General features: G+C 42.6%; 1 protein-coding gene across 1 annotated transcript in view; it reads left to right on the top strand.

Annotated features, from left to right (window-relative positions):
- Positions 1 to 24,349, top strand: part of PLXNC1 (plexin C1) — a 147,834-nt gene that overhangs the window by 59,021 nt on the left and 64,464 nt on the right. The window contains exons 6-10 of the mRNA XM_081248722.1: positions 4,988 to 5,135; positions 8,292 to 8,379; positions 10,393 to 10,495; positions 10,636 to 10,737; positions 22,525 to 22,664. Of these exons, the coding sequence (XP_081104848.1) occupies positions 4,988 to 5,135; positions 8,292 to 8,379; positions 10,393 to 10,495; positions 10,636 to 10,737; positions 22,525 to 22,664 (581 nt within the window). The remainder of the gene's footprint in view (positions 1 to 4,987; positions 5,136 to 8,291; positions 8,380 to 10,392; positions 10,496 to 10,635; positions 10,738 to 22,524; positions 22,665 to 24,349) is intronic.

The following is a 24,349-nucleotide window of genomic DNA, read 5'->3' as shown; positions in this document are numbered from 1 at the left end:
TTAAGCAATAGTAATAGTAATTAGATACTGAGGCAGTGGTCTATTGATGCTGTTTATAATTCATAATAGGAAAACCTTATCAATTAAAAGCATAAGCAAATATAAAAACAGAGACACATAAGGTATTTTCTTGGAAGATATGAAAAACATCTTAAATATATCCAGACATATACTATGTTTCTTGGCGGGAAGAGATCATAAAAATGTCACTACTTCCTCAATCTATTTTCTAGATTTCATGCCATCCCAGTGAAAATTTGAATAGACTGTCTTAAAATTAATATAAAGTTCATCTGGAATAATAATATGAACTGGTCAAGAATATCCAAGATATATCTTGAAAAAAGAAAATTATTTAAGCAAGACCATTTCCATATGATTGTAAACACATGTATAGTGGTAATAATTTGGCCCATGACTCTGGTTTAAAAATAGGAATATAGATCCATGGAATAGAGTAGAAAGCTCAGAAATAGATGTAAATATTTTAAAGAGCATTATCATAAGAGGAAACAAAAGAATTATTTCATAAAAGTTGCTGAAATAGGGCTTCCCTGGTGGTGCAGTGGTTGAGAGTCCGCCTGCCGATGCAGGGGACGCGGGTTCGTGCCCCGGTCCAGGAGGATCCCACATGCCGCGGAGCGGCTGGGCCCGTGATCCATGGCCTCTGGGTCTGCGCGTCCGGAGCCTGTGCTCCGCAACGGGAGAGGCCACAAGAGTGAGAGGCCCGCGTACCGCAAAAAAAAAAAAAAAAAAAAGTTGCTGAAATAACTGGCTTACAATGTGGAAACATAGTTTAATTCACCTTTTTTACATTAAATATAAAATAAATTATAGGCTAATTAAGAAATTCATCTAAAAACCTAACAGAAAGTAACTGAGCATCAGATAATTTGGAAGTATAATTTTCTGGCTCTGAAGGAATATATTCTGTAATAGCAAGAGAAAAATATTCATATACTTTAAAAAAAATCTATACAAGGAAAAATAAGAGATGACTAAAGCACATACTTCAGGAAAATATTTATGACAGGCAAAATATTAATTGCAAGATATGAAAGCTAGGAGAGAGTAAAAAGAAAAATCTAGAGACACCAAAAAGTAAGTGGGCAGAAGTGTATATTCTCACAAGAGGAGGTTTAGAGGTTTAGAGGGTTAGATAGGTTAGAGGGTTTTAGAGGGTTAGATGGAAGTATGTTCAGCTTCACCAGTTATCAAATAAGTACAAATTAAAGTGAAAATAAGGTTTGCTGACACCTAGTGATGGCGATGCCAATTAACACAACCTTTTTGGAAAGCAATTTGGCGATATGTTTCAGAAGTCATAAATATATTCATTCTGCTTGAAGCACTAATTCCAGGCTTAGGCTTCTGAAGAAGTAATTTGAAAGAAAACCCATAAGCTTACAGATGTATTGCAGCGGCATTTATAGACTGAGAAACTTGGAAATAACCAAACTGGCAATAAGAGGAAAGGTTAAGTGAAGTAAGGTCTGTTGATAGAATGTTATGCGGCAAGAGGTTCTCTGGCCCCATGGACATTACTAGCTAATTGACACTCAGACTTCATATCTCATCTGATTCTTTGGGTCTTCATTCCCTCTTTATCCACCTTAACTCAAGAAAGAGTTATTAACTTGGCAAGGATTCCCACGTTGGGTTCATTAAGCCAAGGTGTCAGCTTTTTTTTTTTTTTTTGCGGTACGCGGGCCTCTCGCTGTTGTGGCCTCTCCCGTTGCGGACCACAGGCTCCGGACGCGCAGGCTCAGCGGCCATAGCTCACGGGCCCAGCCGCTCTGCGGCATGTGGGATCCTCCCAGACCGGGGCACGAACCCGCGTCCCCTGCATCGGCAGGCGGACTCCCAACCACTGCGCCACCAGGGAAGCCCGAGGTGTCAGCTTTTTAACCATTCTTGCCTGGAACCCAAAGTCGCACAAAAATACCTTCAACTCCCTGGCTCTCCTCTTCCACCGCTTGAAAACACTTACCGTCTCCTATTTTCAGATCAGCTGCAACTTCTTCTCCCCATTGTTCCCCTGAAACTGAACTCCATGGAGCCATTCCAGCAGACACTACAAGTCCTCATCTTACTTGGCCTCTTGGCTGCATTCTTGAAACTCTGTCTTCCATCACCTTCCATGGCGCACCTTCTCCATGCTCTCTTCCTTCCTTCTTGACTAGGCCTCGACCTCCTTGGCTGGCTCCTTCTCTCCCTGACTCTAAATGTGGGAGTTATTTCAGCCCCAGGTTTGGCTCTTCCTCTCTTCTGACTCTGTACTTTGTCCACAGACAATCTTATCCACTCCCATGGCTTCATCTACCATCTCTATGTCGATGTCTCCTTTATCTCCCGCCCAGATTGCTTCTGGGCTCCAGGCTTATTATATCTTCTTTTTTTTTTTTTTTTGCGGTACGCGGGCCTCTCACTGCTGTGGCCTCTCCCGTTGCGGAGCACAGGCTCCGGACGCGCAGGCTCAGCGGCCATGGCTCACGGGCCCAGCTGCTCCGCGGCATGTGGGATCTTGCCAGACTGGGGCACGAACCCGTGTCCCCTGCATCGGCAGGCGGACTCCCAACCACTGCGCCACCAGGGAAGCCCTATCTTCTTAATTATCACACAAGCATCTTGAACTACACACATCCAAAACTTGAAGTCTTGATTTTTCCACCCAAGGTCTGCCTCCTGCTCAGCGTGTCCCATTGCAATATACAGCACCTCTGTGTCCAACCATTTGCTTACCACATCCACGTGCCCCGCTTCCAGTCCTGCCCCGTGCTACCTCTAATGGGTATTGCATTTCTACTGTACCATCCTAGCCCAGGCTTCTATCATCTCTTAATCTCAATCCCGTGTGACCCTCCGGTTTTCATCTAGCAGACTTTCCCACACTTCTGCTAGACTATAAGCTCTTTGAGGGCAAGGACGATAGCTGCTTGCTTCACTGAAGTAATCAATGCCTTGTGTAGCACATGGCACCTCCTAAAAGCTTGATAAATGTTTATGGAATAAATTAATGCAACGATTACAGTTATGTAAATGCTGTGTATATGAGAACTGGAAGGCAATGTGGAAAATTTAAAACAGCTAGTGATAATAGGACTTTAACAAGCTTTCTGGTGCTCTTGTTATGATGTTTGAGCAGTGAATTCAATTAAAGACATACATGCGTGCAGGATAACAGGTGATAACGGTCATGCGCTGAGATGTGCGGTACAGGGAGAAATGCAGGGGTGAAGCATGCATGAGAGTCCAGCCAGGAGTTGAAGATGAGCTGCTGGGGATGGTCTGGGGTTCAGTACTATGTTCAGGTCCCCTGGAGAGGGTTGGACTTCAGTCCAGTGGAAGTTGGACAATAAGAACTTGCATTCCAGCATGATCCTATGGCTCAGAAACAGGATTTTTTGAAAATGGAAAGACGGGGGTGAGATCCCAGGGCTAGAAGAGATTTAGCAAGCGTATCAGAAGGTGAGAGACAGTGGTCTTAGCTGGCTGTGCAGAGTCTGGGCAGAGGTCTGAAGTATAACAGAAGGTGGACACCTCCCCGGTTGTGTGGGACTATCACTCTTCATCGTGGGTGATAAGGTTACCACTTCCTATGCTCCCAGCTTCCTAAAACTTAGCCCACCTCCTCACCAGATCCCCTGCATGCACATGGTGCCCACCTCCTCACCAGATCTCCCACTGGCATATTATTTTAACTTTTTCTTTTTCTTTTTCTTCTTCTTTCTCTTTTTCCTTTTTCTTCCTTCCTTCCTTTCTCCCTCCCTCCCTCCCTCCATCCTTTCTCTCTTTCTTTCTTCTCCTCCTCCTCCCTCCTAAACATAAACAAATGAAAAAAAATTATGTATTTGGATGAGAATACTTAATATCATAAATATATAAAATCCCGGGCTTCCCTGGTGGCGCAGTGGTTGGGAGTCCGCCTGCCAATGCAGGGGACACGGGTTCGTGCCCCAGTCCGGGAAGATCCCACGTGCCGCGGAGCGGCTGGGCCCGTGAGCCACGGCCGCTGAGCCTGCGCGTCCGGAGCCTGTGCTCCGCAACGGGAGAGGCCACAACAGTGAGAGGCCCACGTACCGCCAAAAAAAAAAGATATAAAATCCCCTAAAATTAATGCATATATTAGTACAATTCCAGTTAAACTCACAGTCCCCACACCCCATTTAGGAAAAATGATCTTAAAGTTCATATGGAAGAATAATGTCTAGGAAATGCTAAGAAAATTATGAAAAGACAAATAGAGTTGCCATAAATGTATTTAAATCCACAGTAGTAAAAATTTGATGACATTGGAATAGAATTAGATAAATAGATAATTGGAACAGTGCAAAGTTCAGAAATAGCTTGCAGGTATATGGTGATTTAATATATGACAAAAGTGGTAGCTCAGTGGGAAAAGGAATTTTTTTTTTTAGTAAATGGTTGTGACATAGCTGATTAACCATCTGGATAAAAATAAAGTTCGACCCTTATCTTACACTATACATAAAAATAAATTCCAGATGGATTAAAGGCATAGTTTAAAAAATAAAGCAACAAAGATGGTGGAACAATATTATATTTGTCCACAAGCAAGACTTTGGGAAGAACTTTATAACCAAGACAAGAAACCCTGCATTTGATTACATAAAAACACATTGTGTAGTGTAAAAGATACCACACATACAAATTGCAAGACAAGCAGATCAAGAGAAAATATGTCAGAAATATGACAGATAAGGATTAATATCTATACTATACAGAGAGCTCTTAAAATTGATAAGAAAAATACACACAAAGCAGAGAAACTGGTCTAAGGATATGAATATGCGATTCACAAAAGAGCAAATTAAATAGCCAATAAAACATCTCTTTCTTTATATTGGCAATCTAAGAAATTCCCCTTCTATGGCAAGTCAGAGGTGAGTTCATTTAAGGCTCTAGGATGGATGGAAATGATGGAAAAAAACAATAATCCGGTTCCTGAAATTTCTTCCCCACACAGACGACAGTGACTGTGGTGGGAAGCTTCTCTCCAAGACGCTCGGAGTGCATGGTGAAGAACGTGGACACCGGCAGGATGCTCTGCAAGGGTAAAAGTGTATCCAATGAGACCTGCACCTGCAGCATCCCGACCAGAGCAACCTACAAAGGCAAGTGGACTCTGCTGTTTTTGTTGTCGTTGTTGTTAGAAAATGAAGCAGGCAAGAGAAACTTCTGAGTCCAGATTGCCCAGGAAACAAGTTAAGTGACAGAATCTGAATAGTCCCACGCTGTAGACTCTCCCTCCCCTACCCCTTGCTTCCCACTTTTCCCCTCAGTCCCGCTCATCTCTGCTCCACTCATCATATGAGTGTGCAGGACCCCACAGTCACATGTGGCTGGAGAATGACAGAGGGTGGTAAGTTGGTTAGGTGAGTGGAGTCAAGCCAGAGACCTTTGGGCTGACCTTACATGGATGGTTCAGATAATTCAGAGATTGGAACAGCTGGGAATGCCCTTGATGAGATGAGAAAACAGAACGGCCAATATTTTTATCATCTTAAGTTCATTGCATTCGTTCATTCATACAGGAAGTATTTATTGAGCATCTACGTGCCAGACACTGTGCTAAATGGTAGGGAGTCAGTGACCGAAAACACTCACCTGGTCCTTGTTCACAGTATTTAGAGCCTCTTGGGGTAGAGGTGAGTAAACAGCACCTTACAGCGCAGTGGGTAGCATGCAGGGAACATAGCACACCATGGGAAGCACATGAAAAGGGCACCTAACTGGACTTGGGGGTGGGCAGGTGAGGGGGCAAGGAAAGCTTCCTGGAGGACGAATAGGGTTGAGCTGGACAAAGAAGAAGGGGAAGGAGTAATGCAGTCAGAGACCAACTAGTGTGATGGCCAAAAGGAGAGAGAAAGCTTTGTCTGAGGAGCCGGGAGAGGTTCTATATGGCCAAGGCAAATAAGGTAGAAAGCAGAATGATAGAAAATGGATACCAAAGAAGGTACAAAGTGTCTGGCACAAAGTAGCCATTGATGATCCATGAATTTCTGTTGAATGAATGGCCGCAGGTGGAGAAGGGGACAAGAGGAGGGGAGGGCTGGGTTCTGAAAGGTCAGAGAGGAGGGAAGCAGTGGCAGTGAGCAGGTGAGGGGACTGAGAGCTGAAACAGGTAAGGTAAGACAGGTAAGGGTGGAGCGAAGTGGGTGGATTCAGAGGATGGTTAGGAGTGAATACAACGGACGGACTGAGGATTCGTGAGTCCCTCTGGGTCAGGAAGAAGCAGAGTCAGGTTCGTGGGTTATTACAATGCAGGTCTTGCTCACCTGGAACATAAGCTTCGGAAGTACTTGAGATCACCTTGGAAAGCTAGTTGATTGCTTTTTAAAAATTTTTTAAATCTTTTTTAAAAAAGTGAAATAGAGTTGATGTACAGTGTAGTTGATGGTTTTTACAGCCTCCGTCAACTGAACCCAGCCCTCTGTCTGCCCTTTTCTCTGGATGCCTTCCATATTCTGAGCAGGCAAACAAACCCACTTTCCTGCCTCTTGCATTCAGCCAGCCAGTGGTCATTGCCAAACCTTTCCTGGTCTGTGGCCTGTAGTGGCTTTGCCTCTTTCACCAAATCCTGTCTCCCTTCTGCTTTGAAAAGTCACCTCTTCCGTATAGCCTTGACCGATTCTGCTCTAATCATCCTGATCATTCCAGTACCCTCTGGGTTCCCCACCTGCACCCCAATCTTGGTACCCAGGTGCTGCATGGAACTTGAACCACTCAGAGGGTGTTTCCTTGACTATACTGTCACTGTGCTTTTTCACCTAAGTTATTTTATCTCTTCTAGAATAACTGTGAATGCTTCCAGAGCAAAGAGCATATATATTCGTTTCCTTGTGATATTTCCCAGTAGCATTTTGTGCACAGTTGATACTCAGGAAAGGACGACGCTTGCTAGTCTCCATCACTGGACACTTGTTGATTCCATTGATACGTATTTTCACTGCGAGTCCCTCAGTGCTTACTGTCCATAAGTTCATGCTACTAACAGTTATCAAGTGTCTGTTATCAAGTGTCTGTTCAAATGCTGTTGCTGAGAGGTCACGCCAGCCCTCCAAACCTTCTTGTCTTCGGAACAGAGGATTATCATTTCACATACACCCACTTTATGTGAGCAGAATTTTATGTGACATCCTGGCTTTCAGTATGAATGTTCCTGCTGAAGAGAAGCCCCTTAAAGTAAGGGTTCTCAGACTTTTGGAATCACATACTAATAATATTTCAGTTGAAAAATTAGGGGTGCCAACAAAGTTAGGCCAACTTCTTAAATTGTCAAGGAAAGACTTTTCATTTTAAAAGCATCATCTGCTCTCCCTGTTAATTCATAAAAGGAAGAAGGTATTAATACCAAAATGGGTGACAGTGAAGACATCACAGAGTAGCACTGGTCCCTGGCCACAATAGGATTTGAAAGGCACCGCTCCAGGCTGCCGCACCGAAACCTGGCTATACACAGTCAGTACACGGGGAGATTACAGACGCAGATTCCGGACATCCCCCAGCCCTGCTGAGTCAGAATATCTAGGAGTGTGGCTCTGGAATCTATATTTTCATCAGTTTCTCAAGTGATTCTGATACACAACCAGATTTAGGGATCACCTGGGGTAGAGTATGTAAGTTGAAGAGGTACAGGAAATATGTCATTTCTCACATGCTGATTTAGCAGAGTTTTTATCTTATTACTTTATTCTTTTGGGGGTTTTCTGACCCATGGGTAGGTTCTCAAAAGCAAATAAGAAAACCTTCATCATAGATTTGGCAACAGTTGACTCCAAGAAGATCATGGCTCCCAGCCCATGGGAACCACACTTTGGAGTTTGTTAGGTAAATATCTGTAGTATGGATTTTTCTGAAGGTGCAGGATTTCTTCTCTAACATTCTGGTTATCATGTTCTAGGCAGTTCTTGCTCGGTGACTTGTTTTATTCTTATGCTGTGGCCAATTACAAGCTGAGATAGTGATCCCAGGGAGAGTACGAGCTGTAAATGGGCTGTGAAATGGCTTTTTCTTAGTGATTATCCGTGGGAGGCCTGGAACGTGAGGTGGGCCCGGGTCTGTTTGGAGGCTTGTGCTGTGCACTTCGGCTGCCTGATGTGAATGGCCCCCGGGAAGGAGCCACATACTGATTGAAATGTTAGCGAACAGCTGGCACACCCCACCCTCTTTGTGGAGGAGGCAAAAAATATTTATTTTTCGCATTTACAGCTTTGCTTGACGATAGCAGGGCTCCACCGTCAATGACTTCTTTTCCCCCTTTGCTCCAGATGTTTTAGTTGTCAACGTGACGTTCTCCTTCAGTTCCTGGAGTGTGTCAAAAAGATTCAACTTTACTGACTGCTCGTCATTAAGAGAGTAAGATTTTATTTAAAACGTGAATATTCTCTCATTGGTTTTAATGTATTTATTTGCTTTACTCTTCGATTTCCTAAAGACCTCTTTTGTGGAGGAGAACTTTCCAAGGTGCCTTTTGGAGCATGGCCTAACGGGAGACAGGAGAGCCCCTGAGCTAATAAGCCGACTTGTTCAAGCCCTGCCAAGGGAGGTGGAGCAGTGAAGAGGCAAACAGCTGTGCTTGGGTGTATTTTACCCACAGGGAAATACATTCCTCCAACCAAGATGTGGCCTTGAAGTAATAGGCGAAGGGGTGCTGCTAGGTTCTCCCCTGATCAGAATGGCTTTGGGAATTTGAGTCAAGGAAGAGAGTCTGAGCATGAGATAAGGGGAAGTCACAGTCAAGGAGAAGCACAAGAGGAAGTCTCTGTCATCAAAAGAACATGTTAATTGTGACCCACGTTTTCGTACCGAGTTTGGCCCTGTTGAGCTACGTACCCCCCTGAGTTAGGACCACACTTCACTCGTTGCTTCTAAAGCAGACGGAAGACAGAGGAAATATGCCTCCCAGATTCCTGGTTTTCCAGCTGCAAGATGGGATGGATGTTCCCATGGAAACAATGGGAAGCTGTATTATTAGTGATTCTATAGCTCTTTCAGTGGTTTGCTTGACCCACTGTGTGAGTACCAAATGTGGATTTCTTTGGGTCTGGTCTGGGAACCATTGTTTCTTCAGGGTAAAGGCATTCGAACTCGAAGCTGAGTTGGGAGGCCACCCTACAGCTATATGAACAGGAGCCGCTGGACTTCACCTTTACCACTGCGGCACTTTGAAAGAGGGATTGAATTCAGTGATTTCTAACAAGCAGGATGAGTTCAGGGAGGAAAAACACCAAACTTGATACAGAGAGTCCATGAAAATGGGGAAAAAAAGAAAAAGGGGGAGAGTTAAATAGACCTGTGTAGCTCAAGGAGAGTTTAAACAGAACACAGCTCCTGCACCCACGCTTGTAAGGCCTGGTGAGAGGAAGCACCTTGCCCCAGGTCCACAGCTAGGTAATTAAGAACCAGACCTCAGACCCACAGCTCCCCAGAGGGGGAGCACCCTTTCCTTGGGTACCTACTTCCCCTTCGAAAAGCACTTAGAAAAGTCATCACACTTGAGGGGTATCGATAGGAGCGCAAGTCACAGACCTGCTTCTAGCGCACTTCGGTGGCGGGTGAACCCTTAGGCAAGTCTGTGCTTTCTTCTCCCACCGAAACTGCAATTTCTGTAGGTCAGAGTCTCAGGATGCCTTGGCATTTCTGGAAGAATACATGAAATGCACATGTGTCCCCTCTCCCTGATCTAGTCCTCTCACTGTCCCCGGGCTGAGGCTTCCTTTTGCCTCCTTTGGCTATGTTTCCAAACCCACCTCGATTTCCATTTTTATTGTTCTTGCTTTAACACTGATTATCCTATTAAGTGCTTTTCAAGTCTTCCGCTGTTATCCATGCATGGTTGTTTGATTAGTAGACACAGTTCTTCCTTAATTTGATTAAAAAGCAAACACTGGCACCCTGTTTTCTCTGCTCGCCAGGTAGCACTTTTAGTTTCCCGTCTTCCAGGCATTTGGCAGTGTTTCTGCTCCAGTGAGTAAGGGTGGGTTTATGGGGGGCTGGGGGAGATCAGTCTCCAGAGGGAAACTTACCTGAAGATAGACAAATAGCAGAACTGGATTCAGAAACAGATTCAGTGGGTTCCTGTTATCTACTGACATACCAGGTGACCCCAGCTTCAGGTTTCCATGGCAACCCCCCAGCAAGTGTAATGATGGTCCATCAGCCCCGAGGGCTGCCCAGAGCAGGGCAGAAGGTCAGTACTATATCCCTAGCCCCAAAGGACTGTCCTCTCTCCCCTGGGTGCATCACAGTCTATCCAGGGATTTTTTTTTCTTCTTTTAAATGCTCGCGTGCGGCATCACAGAGGGAAATTCTAGAATATGAACGTTTTCCTTAAAATGAGGGAATTAAGTTGGTTTTCTGTGTTGCCAGATGCCCAGTATGTATTGGAACTGGCTGTGCTTGGTGTAAAAGTGAGAGAAAATGTATCCATCCCTTCACAGCTTGTGACCCTTCTGATTACAAGAGGAACCAGGTAAGGTGACATTTTCAGTATTACAGGGTTTAACCAAAAATAAATATTTGTGACCACCTAGCCCCAGCCTGTCTTTTGCCTTTATTTCAAACTTCGAATTTCCACCCGTTCGGATGTTGAAGGGATATTCTTCATTTCAGGACCTCTGTCCAGTGGCTTTTGAGAAATGGGCCCCACCCAAGACAGCAGGAGGAGGAAGGTTCAAGGAGAAGACAAGTAACAGAACCACCCAGGGCTTGCAGGTCAGACCCTGTTTTCATATCGATAATGGGAAAATCCCCCTTTGAATGGCAATAACATCTCCTGCTACTTTGGGTTCCTTTTATTAAAATTCCCTATTTTACTTTCTACCCAAATTCCCTTTTTTACCTTTGGTTTTTAACCAAGTTACATTTAATTGGCTCAATACATCAGAAGCTGCACACTCGCATAAAATAAATTAAAAATCTGTAATTATGAAAAATGAAGGCCCAGTAAAAGTAAAATTTTAAATCTGACTTCGTGGCTCTAGGGAGAGTTAGAAGGAAGTATAGAGCACACAGCACTGAGGGGATTTCAATGTTTAACCACATGTTATGATTGCATTTGGGGGGGGCAGGGTATGTGAGGGCTAGGTGTGTCTATGCAAAATATATAAACGAATCTCTTTGGATTATTTTCCTTTGCAGAGATGATCTAAGCAGTAGTCAATAGTGTCAAAACAAAGAGTTGTGTCTATGTAATAAATACACATTTCTCTTCACTTCTCAAAACTGTTTTTCATGGAAAAATGCTTACCATGAAATTTCTTTGGAAATTCCTCTTATTTTCTTTAAAGTAAATCACCAAGCTCAACTGACAGCCATGTTTGAAAAGAGAGAACATGACCATGTAAACATTTCCGGGCTGATGCATTTAGTACACAAATGCTGACTTCATTCATTTGATGGAAGTTAATTGAGCATCTGCTATGTGGTGAAAAACAAAAAAGGACAAGTTCTTGTTCTCATTAACCTTGGGTCTAGTGGGAGCAGACAAATTAAAAACAGTAACATGTTTTGTTCTTAAAGGCTCAGTTTTCTGTTTCTTGGCTAATCTGTGGCTTTGATGTATCCATTTGCTGCTACTTAAGGTCAGGTGCCAATATAAATAAGTAGCACATTTTTAATCACTACCAAAAAGTTGAGAGTAACTTTAGGTGAATTTAGTAACAAGCAAAGGGAATGTGAATCAAAATGGATTATGAAGTTAATTAAAGGCATTAGAAAAGCTTGGTGTGCCAGTATCTTCAGACTTTTATTAAAGTCTTTGAGGTTTTATTAAGTGATGAGTCACATTTCTCTTCCCATTGGTTTATGAAACTAAGGCATAGTGACAGGTGTTTGAATCAAAAAGGCAGTGGCTTTTTTAAAAAAAAATTAAACTTCTCTTTTGTTGTTTCAGTAGTTTTTTAAAAATTTCAGTTGATTTTTAAAAATTTAAAAATAACGTAAAATTTACCACATTTAAGTGTACAGTTCAGTAGAGTTAAGTACATTCACATTGTTGAGCAACCATCACCACCATCCATCTTCAGAACATGTTTCATCTTGCAAAACTGAAACCTTGTACCCATGAAACAATAACTCCTCACTTTCTCTTCTCCCAGCCCTGGCAGCTACCATTCTACTTTCTGTCTCTATGAATTTGACTACTCTAGGTACCTCAGATAAGTGGAATCAAACAGGATTTGTCTTTTTTGTGACTGGCTTATTTCACTTAACATAATGTCTTCAAGGTTCATCCATATTGTAGCTTGGGTCAGAATGTCCTCTAAGGCTGAACAATGTTCCATTGTTTGTATATATTACATTTGTTTATCCAGTCATCCATTGATGGACACTTGAGTCGCACCCAGCTTTTGGCTATTGTAACTCATACTGCTATAAACAGGTGTGTACAAACACCTCTTCAAGACCCTGTTCCAGTTCTTTTGGGTAGGGACCCAGAAGTGGAGTTGCTGGATCATATGGTCATACTATTTTTAATTTTTTGAGGAACACCATTGTTTTCCTTATCGCTCTGCCATTTTACATTCCCACCAAACAGCGTATGAGCGTTCCACGTTCTTGCCAGCACTTTGCTGTTTTTGTTTTTTTATAGTATTCGTCTTAAATGGGTATAAGGTGGTATTCTGTTGTGGTTTTGATTTGCATTTCCCTACTGATGAGTGATATTGAGACTCTTTTCGTGTGCTTATTGGCCATTTGTGTGCCTTCTATGGAGAAATGTCTATTCAAGCGTTTTGTCCATTTTATAATCAGGTTTTTTTGTGGTTGAATTGTAGGAGGTCTTTATATATTTTATTTTATGTTTTTATTTTTTTGCGGTACGCGGGCCTCTCACTGTTGTGGCCTCTCCCGTTGCGGGGCACAGATTCCGGCCGCGCAGGCTCAGCGGCCATGGCTCACGGGCCCAGCCGTTCCGCGGCATGTGGGATCCTCCCGGACCGGGACATGAACCGGTGTCCCCCGCATCGGCAGGTGGACTCTCAACCACTGCGCCACCAGGGAAGCCCAGTCTTTATATATTTTAGATATCAACCTCATATCAGATATATGATTTGCAAATATTTTCTCCTATTCCATAAGCTGCCTTTTTACTCTGTTGATTGTATCCTTTGATGCAGAGAGGTTTTTAATTTTGTTGAAGTGCAGTTTATCTATTTTTTTATTTTCTTGCCTGTGTTTTGGGTGTCATATACAAGAAATCATTGCCAAATCCAGTGTCATAAAGCTCTTATTCTAAGAGTTCTATAGCTTTAATCCTTATATTTAGGTCTTTGATCCATTCTGAGTTAATTTTCGTATATGGTGTCAGGTAAAGATCCAACTTCATTTCTGTGTGGATATCCAGTTTTCCCAAGACCGTTTGTTGAAAAAAACTGTCCTTTCCCCCATTAAATATTCTTGGCACCCTTATCAAAAATCATTTGACTATATATGCAGCAGTTTACTTCTATGCTATATATCCTATTCCATTGGTCTATATGTCTGTTCTATTTTGTAATAAGACACTGTTTCGTAATAAGTTTTGAAATCAGAAAGTGTGAGTCCTTCAACTTTGTTCTTCTTTTTCATGATTGTTTTGGAAGAAAAATAATTTATTTTGAGGTAATTGTAGATTCTTATGTAGTTGTGAGAAACTAATACAGAGAGATCTCATATCTTTTACCCAGTTTCCCCCAGTAGTAACATCTTGCAAAACAATAGCACAATATCACAACCAGGATATTGACAGTGACAACAGTCAGGATCCAGAACAGCCCTGTCACCTCAAGTCTCCCCCACGTTGCCTGTCAATAGTCACACCCACTTCCTCCCTCCCACTCTCTATTTCTGACCCCTGGCTACCACTAATCTATTCTCCATTTCTATAATTTTATCATGTCAAGGACTTTAAACAAATGGTATCATCCAGAGGTACCCTTTGGGGATTGGCCTTTTTAACTCAACATAATTCTCTGGAAATTCACCCAGTTCTTTTTCTTTTCTTTTTTTAAATTAATTTATTTTATTTTTAGCTGTGTTGGGTCTTCATTGCTGTGCACGGACTTTCTGTGGTTGTGGCGAGCGGGGGCTACTCTTTGTTGTGGGGCGCGGGCTTCTCATTGCGGTGGCTTCTCGTTGCAGAGCACGGGGTCTAGGCACGCAGGCTTCGGTAGTTGTGGCTCACGGGCTCAGTAGTTGTGTCTCACAGGTGCTACAGCTCAGGCTCAGTAGTTGTGGCACACGGGCTTAGTTGCTCCGTGGCATGTGGGATCTTCTCGGACCAGGGCTTGAACCCGTGTCCTCTGCACTGGCAGGTGGATTCTTAACCACTGCGCCATCAGGGAAGCCCCATCCAGTTCTTTTATGCATCGACAGTGTCTTCCTTTCTATCGCTAAGTCGTGGTTCAGACAATGACTTTTTACATTTTTATTTTAAAGGAAAAAATTAGGTCACAGCATCCTGGTTTCCTGTATTGCGTCTTACGGAACCTTTTGCCTTTTGACACTATGTGGTTAAAAGAACTGGGGTCATCAAGGGAGCAAGAGGCGGCGGTAATGAACAAAGCCCAGACCTGTCTTCAGTGCTTCTCTGTGAATGACCTTTGTAGAAAGACATCTTTTATTTTTAATTAATTTTTATTGGAGTGGAGTTGATGTACAATGTTGTGTTAGTTTCTGCTGTACAGCAAAGTGAATCAGTTACACATATACTTATATCCACTCTTTTTAAAATTCTTTTCCCATATAGGTCATTACAGAGTATTGAGTAGAGTTCCCTGTGCTGTACAGAAGGTCCTTATTTTATATTGGGTTGGCCAAAAAGTTTGTTCGGGTTTTTCTGTAACATCTTACGGCGAACAAAACCTGAACGAACTTTTTGGCCAACCCAATATATAGCAGTTGTGTACATGTCAATCCCACTCTCCCAATTCACCCCCAACCCCGCTTTCCCCATTGTTAACCATAGGTTTGTTTCCTACATCTGTGACTCTATTTCTGTTTTGGAAATAGGTTCATTTGTACCACTTTTTAAGATGCCACATATAAGCAATATCACATTGGAGAAAGACTTCGTGTTGATACTGAAATGTTTTCTTTAACTACATGACTTAGTTGAGAAACTCACATTTGGTTAATAGGGAGTGGGGTAGTATTTGTTGCAGAAGGGATTTCTCATGCGTTGTGAGACGCTGCTGCCTTTTCATTACCATGCGGAATGTGTGTGAATCCAAGTTTCCAGTTTGATTCTCATGCTGGCCTTGAATGAAGCACTGAACACTCTATTCCTCGCAGAGAAGCATCGAGGGCTTTCATTCAGTGCATCTTCCACATCACGTACATACTGAGTGCTTCCTGTGTGCCAGGCATGGGGACGCGAACTGTGAATGGTACAGACATAGTCTTAGGCTTCCTGATGCTGAGCTAGGGTTGATTCTCTCTGCAGGTGTTTATCGAGCACCTAGTAGATACCATTACACTGAGTTCCGTGGATACCATGATGGGGGGCACATATCTTGTCCTCAGTCTCAAGAATCTTATATGTACATGAGCACATAGATAAGAATACAATATAAAAAAATATTAGCCTAGGGGCTTCCCTGGTGGTGCAGTGGTTGAGAGTCTGCCTGCCGATGCAGGGGACACGGGTTCGTGCCCCGGTCTGGGAAGATCCCACATGCCGCGGAGCAGCTGGGCCCGTGAGCCATGGCCGCTGAGCCTGCGCGTCCGGAGCCTGTGCTCCGCGACGGGAGAGGCCACAACAGTAAGAGGCCCGCGTACTGCAAAAAAAAAAAAAAAAAAAAAAATTAACCTAGGGAAGGTACCAGGCAGTATACAAACCCAGAGAACCTCTCTGTGCCTGGGGCCTTGTCTTAGTCATTCCTGATTATTTAAACCCAGTGCCTGGCAGGTAAAAGCTCTTAATCAATGTGGTTGGATAAGTCTTGGATGGATGGATGGATGGATGGATTGACACAAGATGGCATTTCAGCCAGCAGTTGAGGGAAGAGACACGTGGAGACAGAGGAGTAGGTCTTCTAAGCAGAGGGGCTAGCACTGCAGAAGCATAGTGGGTCACCAGAAAATTCCAGGGTACCCATTACGGGAGACCCTAAGTGATTCGATTTGGCTGGAGCAGAGGATGCAGGAAATTATGGGACAAAACAAGATGGAAATGACCTGGGAGCCTACATCTACGGAGCCTTCCATTTTGTTCTTCAGCCAGCAGTACAGTGCTCTTCAAGACATTTCTTTTTTTAATGCATGAATTTGCTCATCCATGGATGTGGTATTTATGAGAGAGGGTTCCTGGCTCAATCCCTGTTATGCCCTGTCGCCCTCACACTGTTTCATGACCCTATGACCCATCCCTTGACCGTGACCTACAAACACATATTGTCGTGTACCAGGGGGCTGCGTTAGGAAAAGCATCACCAGAACGGGGAAAATAACTCAGAAATCTACGTTTGCCCTTTGGATGGGAAGTCTTTTCAGCTGTAAGGGCCAGTCTCTGTCAGAGACGGTTGGCCCTGCCGCCCTGCCCTGACCTCTTTTCCTTCCTTTTCTTAACAGTCTTATATCTGGTGCCTCCACCTGCTGAGAGAAGAGGTGGCTGCTCTTTTTTCCTGTTGTCGAGGAAAGGTTGTGGAGATCTGTGATATGATGTTGTTCTAATATTTGTTATGCTTATCACCGCCGGGTAGAAGCACACCATACAAAATCATGTTCTCCTGCTCTCGGAGAATTCATATTCTTTCTCTTCCTTGTGATTTCTCTTCCTCCATCACTTTTGATTGCATTTTAACTTCTCACAGGCAATCCAAATCACCTCTTTCAGGGTCCTTGCCTTGAAAATGAAATCAACTTTATTATGTACCTTGTTGAGTAGCTTCTGTGGGCCTAGCACTGTGCTGGGTGCCATGGGGTTCACTGCCAACTGCTCCTTTATTCACTCATTCGTTCATTCATTCATTCAAAAAGTGTTTATTAAACATCTACTATGTGCTGGGCAGGTAGGCAAAGTGTGTGCCCTTGTGGAGTTGATAATATTTTAAAGGAAATAAGATTCATTTTCATGAAGCATCTGAGTGTGCACAACAGAAAAAGTTATGCACAGGAATGCCAGAATGTGCTAAATTGAGTAGTGGTGACCTGTATGTGTGCAGCCTATGCTATATCCTGAGCTCAAAGTGCCTCTTTATTTGAGCCTCACAATGGACCTATTTTCCCCATTTGATAGACAAATGTTGACTTGCACAGGGTCAGTAGGTAGTAAATGATAGACATGAGATTTGAACCCAGGCAGTCTGACTCCAGGGCCCACAGCTTTAACCACTGCTCTACGTTGTGTGACCTCAATGTAGTATTGATGATAGAAGTCAGTCTGGAAGGGACTTCTTCTCTTGGCATTAGGCTGGCACGGCCTGCCCCATCCATGGCCTGGGCAGGCTGTCAGGGGGAGTGCATTAGCGTCGAAGCCTTGGGACGAAGCGGGTAGGCTGGGGCACAGTCAGAGTGAAGGAGTTAGACCCAGGCAAGGCTGGCATCTTTTCTAAGACGGGGAGAGCAGAAGAGGCTTCAGGTGGGAAACTGAGGCCTTCAGGAGAGGGGAGCGGCAGGAGTCTCACGGTGAAGTTGAAGCTCAGCAAGGGGGTGGGGTTTGAGTGGTGGGGTCTCTGCTAGAGGGGAGACGCTACCCTCCCTAGTCACAGAGTCCTGGGCACCCCGTCCGGGTCTCAGGAGCCCCATTCGGGGAGTTCAGTGACCGAGAGTAACTACTTTATAAACTGGCCTCGGCAGCCTCGCCTTCAAGTCCCCCAGGTCCAGAAGCAAGCCTTAATCTCCCTGCACAGGGTCTTGGTCTGTCACCTTCTTAGAAGTTTCCAGGTCCATCTCAGTTGGCATTCTAACTCTTGACAATTCCTGGGACCAAGTTACATTCCAGTCTCCCAAGGACCTGTCCCAGGGGCCCCCACCAAGGGGCATTCACGTGGGGGCCGAGCAGAGGATGGACACAACCTTTTCGTTCTATTTGACGCTTTCATTTTTCTTTGGCGGGATTGTATTTTGCTGTTTTCTTTCCATGTCTCACCTCCCCTCACACTTCACCATCTCCACTGCTGGTTACCACTCTTCTCAGTTTATACATTTCATTAATATATTACTTCCATCCTTTTCGGTCATTAATAAAGATGTTAAATAATTCTGAACCAAATACCCCTGTAGGGCCCTACAGGACACTTTCCTTTAATTAGTTGTGCTACCTTTCATCTCTCTAATGTCCTTTGGTTTCAGATTTCCAGCTGGTTTTGAATTCATGTGGCTTTTTATCCGGTCCTGTTTGAACTAATTTCACAAATGAAAATCTGAGAGATGTTTTACTGAGTGTTGATTCGGGTCCAGGGCTATAGAGAGCTTTGCTATATTGAGATTTTTTTTTTTTAAACAGATTAAGAGAGTACAATTTGGTCTGAATAAACTGAGCCTTCCTAATGTACCTCTTTCCGATATTCTTTTCAATCACCGTGGTAGTTTCTCCATTAATGTCATGGTAATTTGAATTGTGTTGACGTCAGACTTCACAAAAAGTGCTCTTACTATCAGGAGTAATCCTCTTAGACCTTTCCAGAGATAACTAGTTCTTAGTGGTTGTGCTATTTCCAGTGTCTTATAATGACTTTGTTTTTTAAAAATAAATAAAAATAACTGGCTATTCTGTAATTACCTAGTTAGCCAGTTTCTTAGGTGCTTTTTTATACCAAACAGGGAGTGATTTAAACTTGTGAGCAACCAGAGCTCATAGTATTTTATGAAATAATTTTAAATTGTGCAGCCCTTTAAAAATAACCCTTAAGTCTTTAAAATGTAACTGACAGGAAGTGGACTATTCTGAGGTTAATTGCTGGGCAACCCAGGGCGATAAGGGTTACAGCCAATGGTATTTTGATTTGATAAATGGAAATCCTTGGACATAGGATGAGGGAGGAATTTCACTGTAGGGCTGTAAGGAATTATCTCTTTGCATCAAGCTAGATTATGTTTTTAAATTAACCCCTTGTATGTGTCAGCCTATGGGACCTGCTACTTCATTTCAGGTTGTGAATTAATTTTTGATTAAAATACAGAAATGGATTTAAATGTTGAGTGTGTGGAGAGATCGTTCTTGGCCTTTTGTCTGTAATAGATTTTTAAAGAATATTTATCAGTAAAAATAGAAAATGTTTTATTTCTAAGACTTGTTGTAACCATGTAGTACAGCCATATAAGAACCCTGTTGTTTTTTTCTCCTTGTATACCTGTGCTATTTATTTAATGAGATCCCCTTGGTAGCTCTTTAATGCACTTATTAAGATTAAAAAAGGTTCTCCAAGCAAGCAAAGGACAACTAATCTGACCCTCTTTGCAAGCAGACAAGAAGCATCTGCTTTCATGAGATAGGCCAGGGCTGGATCCCATCCTAGATAGCCAATGGAAACTTCTCGAAACAATAAGGTTTTAAAACCAAATCCTTTTGAAGTAGCTGTCTCTACCCAAGAGGAAATCAAAAGTTAATGAGGCGTGGGGCTTTCCTCATGGTGCAGTGGTTAGGAATCCGCCTGCCAATGCAGGGGACACAGGTTAGAGCCCTGGTCCGGGAAGATCCCACATGCCTCAGAGCAACTAAGTCCGTGTGCCACAGCTACTGAGCCTGGGCTCTAGAGCCCGTGAGCCACAACTACTGAAGCCCATGCGCCTAGAGCCCGTGCTCCGCAACAAGAGAAGCCACTGCAATTAGAAGCCCCCGCACCTCAACAAAGAGTAGCCCCCACTCGCCACAACTAGAGAAAGCCCACGTGCAGCAACAAAGACCCAACACAGCCAAAAATAAATAAATTAAATAAATAAATTTATTATTATTATTATTTTTTTTTTTTGCGATACGCGGGCCTCTCACCGTTGTGGCCTCTCCCGTTGTGGAGTACAGGCTCTGGACGCGCAGGCTCAGTGGCCATGGCTCACGGGCCCAGCCGCTCCGCGGCATGTGGGATCTTCCCAGACCGGGGCACGAACCCATGTCCCCTGCATCGGCAGGCGGACTCTCAACCTCTGCGCCACCAGGGAAGCCCAATAAATTTATTTGTAAAAAGTTAATGAGATGACGTGGCGGGTCCTCTGATGGTATTTGTAGAGCAACAAATTAAGGAGCAACATATAATCCCCTTTAGAAAATCTGTTTTAGGTTAGTTATAAGGCTCTCTTTAGCCTCTCATGAGAGCAGAGAAGTAGCATTTACTGGGCATGTTTGAAATTTTGCTTGAACAGACATCAACAGTCTAAGAAGTGAGAAGGGCTGTCTTCAAAGAAACCTGAGAATCATAGCTGACTTGGATATAAATGTGAGTCTGCCTTGAGGTTTAACATAAAGCCTCTTGCCTCCCTAAGAAGACAGTGGATCCTCTAGTGCAGGGGTTGGCAAGATTTTTTTCTTCAAAGAGCCAGACAGTTAATATTTTAGGCTTTGCAAACCACATGATCTCTGTCACAGAGACTCAGCTCTGCCGTTGTAGTACAAAAGCAGTGACAGACAGTGCATAAACGATGGGCGTGGCTCTGTTCCAAAAAAACTTTATTTATGGACACTGAAATTTGAATTTCATGTGTTTACACATGTCCTGGAATATTATTCTTCTTTTGACATTTTTTTCGTAGGCTGTACAAGAACGAGCAATGGACTGAATTTGATGTGCTCCAGGCAAATCCAGGAGTTTGCCCACCCCTGATCTAGTAGTGCACGCAGAGGTTATGTGTCCTCCACAACACCTAGCGCTGTCCTAGGGATCCTGTAGGTGTTTAACAAATACCTGTTCACTTAGCTGTCATCATGTCAGAGCAAAGAGTAAGCCTTTTGCTATCCAACGCACACTTGGCATTTGCAAGGGATTTATCTTGAAGTCTTGGCTAATTCCCCCCATTCCAAGTACCACTCTTGCAGATAATTTCCCCCATAAAATGCAGTCGACTCTAACAGCATAATTAAAGTGACCCTTTCGGGTCCTTCGTGATTCTATAAATACGGGGCTCAAGTCCTTTACTAAAGTGATTAAAATAAATTCTGCCACCGAAATCAATTCTCTGTCGTATTACATCATTACTGTGATGACATAAACGATGAATTTACCTCAATCTGCAAAACCGATCCATAGCGATAATGAGTGGTGGTGACTGCTTTACCATAGAGTACCTGGGTTTGTCAAGGAGCAGGATGATAAACATCCTTTCAGCAGGATGGGCAGCCCCAGCAGTGCAGCAAGTCTGTCGTGACGAGCATTATACATACAAAGGAGCAAAGGACCCTGGGCTGCTTGAAGAAGCAGGTGGTAGGCAGGTGCTGGATGTGACTAAAGCTCCCCCAGTGCCTTAAGTGGCTTCCTCCTAGACTTCATCCTCTAAGTGGATACACTCTGTGTTTATGATTTAAGCCAAATTTCACATGATTAAGCATCTCTGGACCTGGGGGTCGTTTTCAAATATCTAGAGTGTGAGTATGAAAATTCACTCATGCTAAAGATCTGCTGAGCTTTATATTGGCTAGAATCTTAGAATCTTGTCCTGTTTGGTCCATACTATAGAAGAACACAGACTTGCTGGAAATGGTCTACAAAACAACTACTAAATGATCAGAAAGATAGACAGCGGCATCTGTAGAGAAAAGTGAAAGAAATCAGGATTGTTTTGTCTTTGAAAGGGAAAATGATTCTTGCAACCAAATAGAGGGCTTTTTTAAAAAGGAGAATTTGATTAAACGTTGCAAATAGAGAAGAAGTAAGGTGCATAAATCTACATGAGATGGGGCCCCAGTTACGAGGGGTTCCAAGGGAGCCTTTCTTGATAAAGAAAGGCCTGATAAAGCTTGTAATGGGTACCAAGGAAAAGATGGTATCTGCAAACCATAGAATGGAAATGGTTGGCCCCAGTAGTTTAGGCATGCAACTACTTGATATTAGGTGACTTAGGTTGATTTCTTGAGATTTTTTTTTCGCTGCCGTATACTCCTTGATTCAAATAGCCTACTGAAACAAACAAAAACTAGGAACTGCTTTCTTGGGAATTAAAGTTATCCAGATTGACATTTATTCCAACTTAATGATGAGTCTGGTGCTGACTTAACAGTCAGTGGACTCCTCGTCTTTTCCTTCATTTTGCTATGTTGTGAACCTGCAGAGGCTGGAAGGCAGCGAGCATTTTTGAGACTCTAGTGATAGCTCACTCTTCAGACAGAATGTCAGACTCTTCAACTGTATTTTCAACTGTCTTGTGAGACAAAGACTAATTGGTTTGACCTCATGCTGTCGCATGTTGAGAGACATGAGTCTTCAGCCCTCTCCCTTGAATTCACTGATTTCATTAAACACTGTCTGCTTGTGTTTGCAAAATGTTGTAATTTCCCAGTGACTTCTTCGAACTGCGGCACATAAACAGATTTTTTCGAACAGTGCCATTTCTCAGCTTTGATCTTGTGTTTGAATCTTTTCCTTCCAATAGGTCTTCTACATTAAGTCCATTGAGCCACAGAAAATATCAACCTTAGGGAAAAGTAATGTGATCGTCACGGGAGCAAACTTTACCCAGGCATCGAATATCACAATGATCCTGAAAGGAACCAGTACTTGTGATAAGGATGTGTGAGTTGAAATATGAGTAATTTATTCTTCGTAAAGTAGTGAAAAGCTAAAACTTACATCAAAGGAATAGCACTATGATTATAATCTTTATATAGTTTATTTATTTCCATGTGCCAATTTGAGCCAATTAGTCTGCATATTTGATATAACATAATTTCAATAAGTGAAATAATTTAAGCACCACATTTAAAGTTAATTGTGGGAGAATCTGTCCCATGTTATCCCCAATCTCAGTATACAATAATTCCAGGATGTTGCCTCTTGGGGTCTTGTTTTGTTTTCATGAACAAAATCAAGTGATTTGAGTAGCAAACATCATTTTGAAGATGATCCACTTAGAAAAATAGTTGAGCACTTTGGAATTTTATGGGAAAATAGGACCACACTTTCAATGTATTACAGTTGAAAGAAGAAATTTTCCAATCCATCGTATTCTTTTTAGCCTTCTCTTTATTGGATTGGTTTTAGGCTCGAATAATAACTCAGTGGAACATACATTAATTTAAAAAAGAAGAAGGAAAACAAAACACCCCAACACAAATATCTGGTCAATGTACCATTTGAACATAATTATTTCTATGATCTCTTTCCCCAACACATCCTTTCAATGAAACTTTGAGAGAAGAAAATCTCAGTATTTCACTAGCACTCTTGTGCAAATGCTACCGCACAAAAAGAGAGACAATAATAATAACATAATAGATAATTTGAGTTTTCTGCTCGTTAGTCTTTATAATTTGAAGTAAAAGATGTTGCAGTCTGCGTGAAGTATAATACTGACTTTGTTCTCATCGTGGGAACGCGCTGAAGACAATCCACTGAAGCGTGGTGTTTTGGTTCTTAACTACTGAAACAGATTTGTACAGTGTTTGAATCTGCCACACTTATTTACTGAGTTTTCTGTTTTAATTCATTTGCTGCATTTAACTGCCATCCCCTTCCCCTCCTAGCAGTAAATTTGGGATGTCTGTCATTTTGATGGAAAAAGCTGCTCACTGGGGGCTCTGCTCTGTTCTGCTATTTACCAGAATTATCAAGCACACATTAGTGGCTGTATCTATGCGACATAGGTATTTTTGTACCATTTATCCTGGCTAAATACCCCCCTGCAAAAATCTTTCATTTTGTGTAGCAAGATCTGTGAAGTTAGACACCTGTGTGTTCACTGAAAGGCAGTCATATTCACTGGAAAATAGTCATTTTTCCTAGCATTACCCTGTTTCTGACTGTTTATTCTCTCATTCCAATTCTGAATGTGTCTTGAGATACTGCAGTTATTAAATTAAATGACTAAGAGAGACCTTTCTGCATGTAGCATTTCAGTAACCACATCTGTGTGGTGAACCCAAGTTCACGAGCAGTAAACATAATACCCAGTTAATCCTATATCTGAGTTCATACCATAATCCTAAACTCTTTTAATATGGTATTTTTTAAATGCCTAATTACTCTGAAGAGAAAACTATAAGGATAGTAGTGGAATGACCCATATTTCTGCCTCCTTCAAAAATTGATAAATAAGTTTGAATATTAATGATCAGCCATTTTACAATGAATTTCCTAGAGCTTTGCTCTGAATATAAAATCTTAGAATGTAAATTTGTGGTGGTATAAGTACAAACCAACTCAGATTTTTTCGCATTTGCCTTATTGTTAGAATCTATTATTACTACTTAAAGGCTATG

This window comes from Mesoplodon bidens (assembly GCF_964165515.1).
Source record: "Mesoplodon bidens genome assembly, chromosome: 11".
Lineage (NCBI taxonomy): Eukaryota > Metazoa > Chordata > Mammalia > Artiodactyla > Ziphiidae > Mesoplodon > Mesoplodon bidens.
Note: the sequence above shows the minus strand (reverse complement) of the source record. Positions and strands in the feature narration are given on the sequence as shown.